At 61.0% G+C, this 821-nt stretch overlaps 1 protein-coding gene across 1 annotated transcript in view; it reads left to right on the top strand.

The window, feature by feature from the left end:
- The window catches only part of LOC103898617 (cytochrome c oxidase subunit 5A, mitochondrial), a 23699-nt gene that overhangs the window by 3906 nt on the left and 18972 nt on the right, over nucleotides 1-821 (top strand). Inside the window, exon 3 of the mRNA XM_009278911.1 lies at nucleotides 438-441. Coding sequence (XP_009277186.1) covers nucleotides 438-441 — 4 coding nt within the window. The remainder of the gene's footprint in view (nucleotides 1-437; nucleotides 442-821) is intronic.

Below are 821 nucleotides of genomic sequence, written 5' to 3'. Positions count from 1 at the left end.
GTGTCCCAGGTGGGGCTGGTCAGGACCATTAGGGTTTATTAATGCCCTCAGGGCCCTTACAGTGTTCCCCTGCTCATTGTGCTGCAGCTTTGCAAAGGGACTTGTCCCACAAAAGGGTTTTTTCCCTTTTCTTTTACTGCCTGCCCACTTAAAACGCGGATTATCTTGAACTCTGCTGTTTTCTGTTTATGGTAGGGACAAGGGGTTTCTCTCGCTGGCTCAGTTGGTGGAGAGCTGGTGCCACCCTAGGATGCTCCTAGGGTTCCTCTGGCATCTTGAGGCAGCCCCTGCACCCCAGGGAGACTGGGGTCGTGTCCCCTGGGGGCCGGTCCCAGGAAGCAGCGGCTCCCAGACCCTGGTTAGGATCGGGGCAGGGGGTCCCTGCAGCTGCAGCACCCCAGGGATCCATCTGCATCCCTCCCCGGGGCTGCAATCAGCCCGGGCATCAGCCCGCTGCCGAGTGCAACACGATGAGCGCCTGAGACCTGAGCCGGGCCGATGTGACGCAGAGATGGACGGCGGCGCCGAGACTTTCCTTGTATCGGATGCTTCGACTTTCCGACCCACTCCCATGCAGGGCCACCTTGGATGAAAGAAAATATAGAGAGGGCAGGTGGAGGACGAGGGGCTCGGATTACTGCTCCTCTCCGGCTGCCCTGCTCTCCGTTAGGAATATGTTCCCGGGGGTTTTTTCCCCCCCCCCCCTTTCCCAGGCTTGGCCGGGGCTGCTGTCAGCTCTGGCTCCACGCCGTCCCCTGCAGCCCTCTCCATCCCTGCCGCCGCCAGCCCTCCTCTCTCGGCTCCTCTGCCAAATGGCCCTT

This window comes from Aptenodytes forsteri, unplaced genomic scaffold (genome assembly GCF_000699145.1).
Source record: "Aptenodytes forsteri isolate BGI_AS27 unplaced genomic scaffold, ASM69914v1 Scaffold258, whole genome shotgun sequence".
Taxonomy (NCBI): Eukaryota; Metazoa; Chordata; class Aves; order Sphenisciformes; family Spheniscidae; genus Aptenodytes; species Aptenodytes forsteri.
This window is presented reverse-complemented; position numbering and strand designations above follow the sequence as displayed.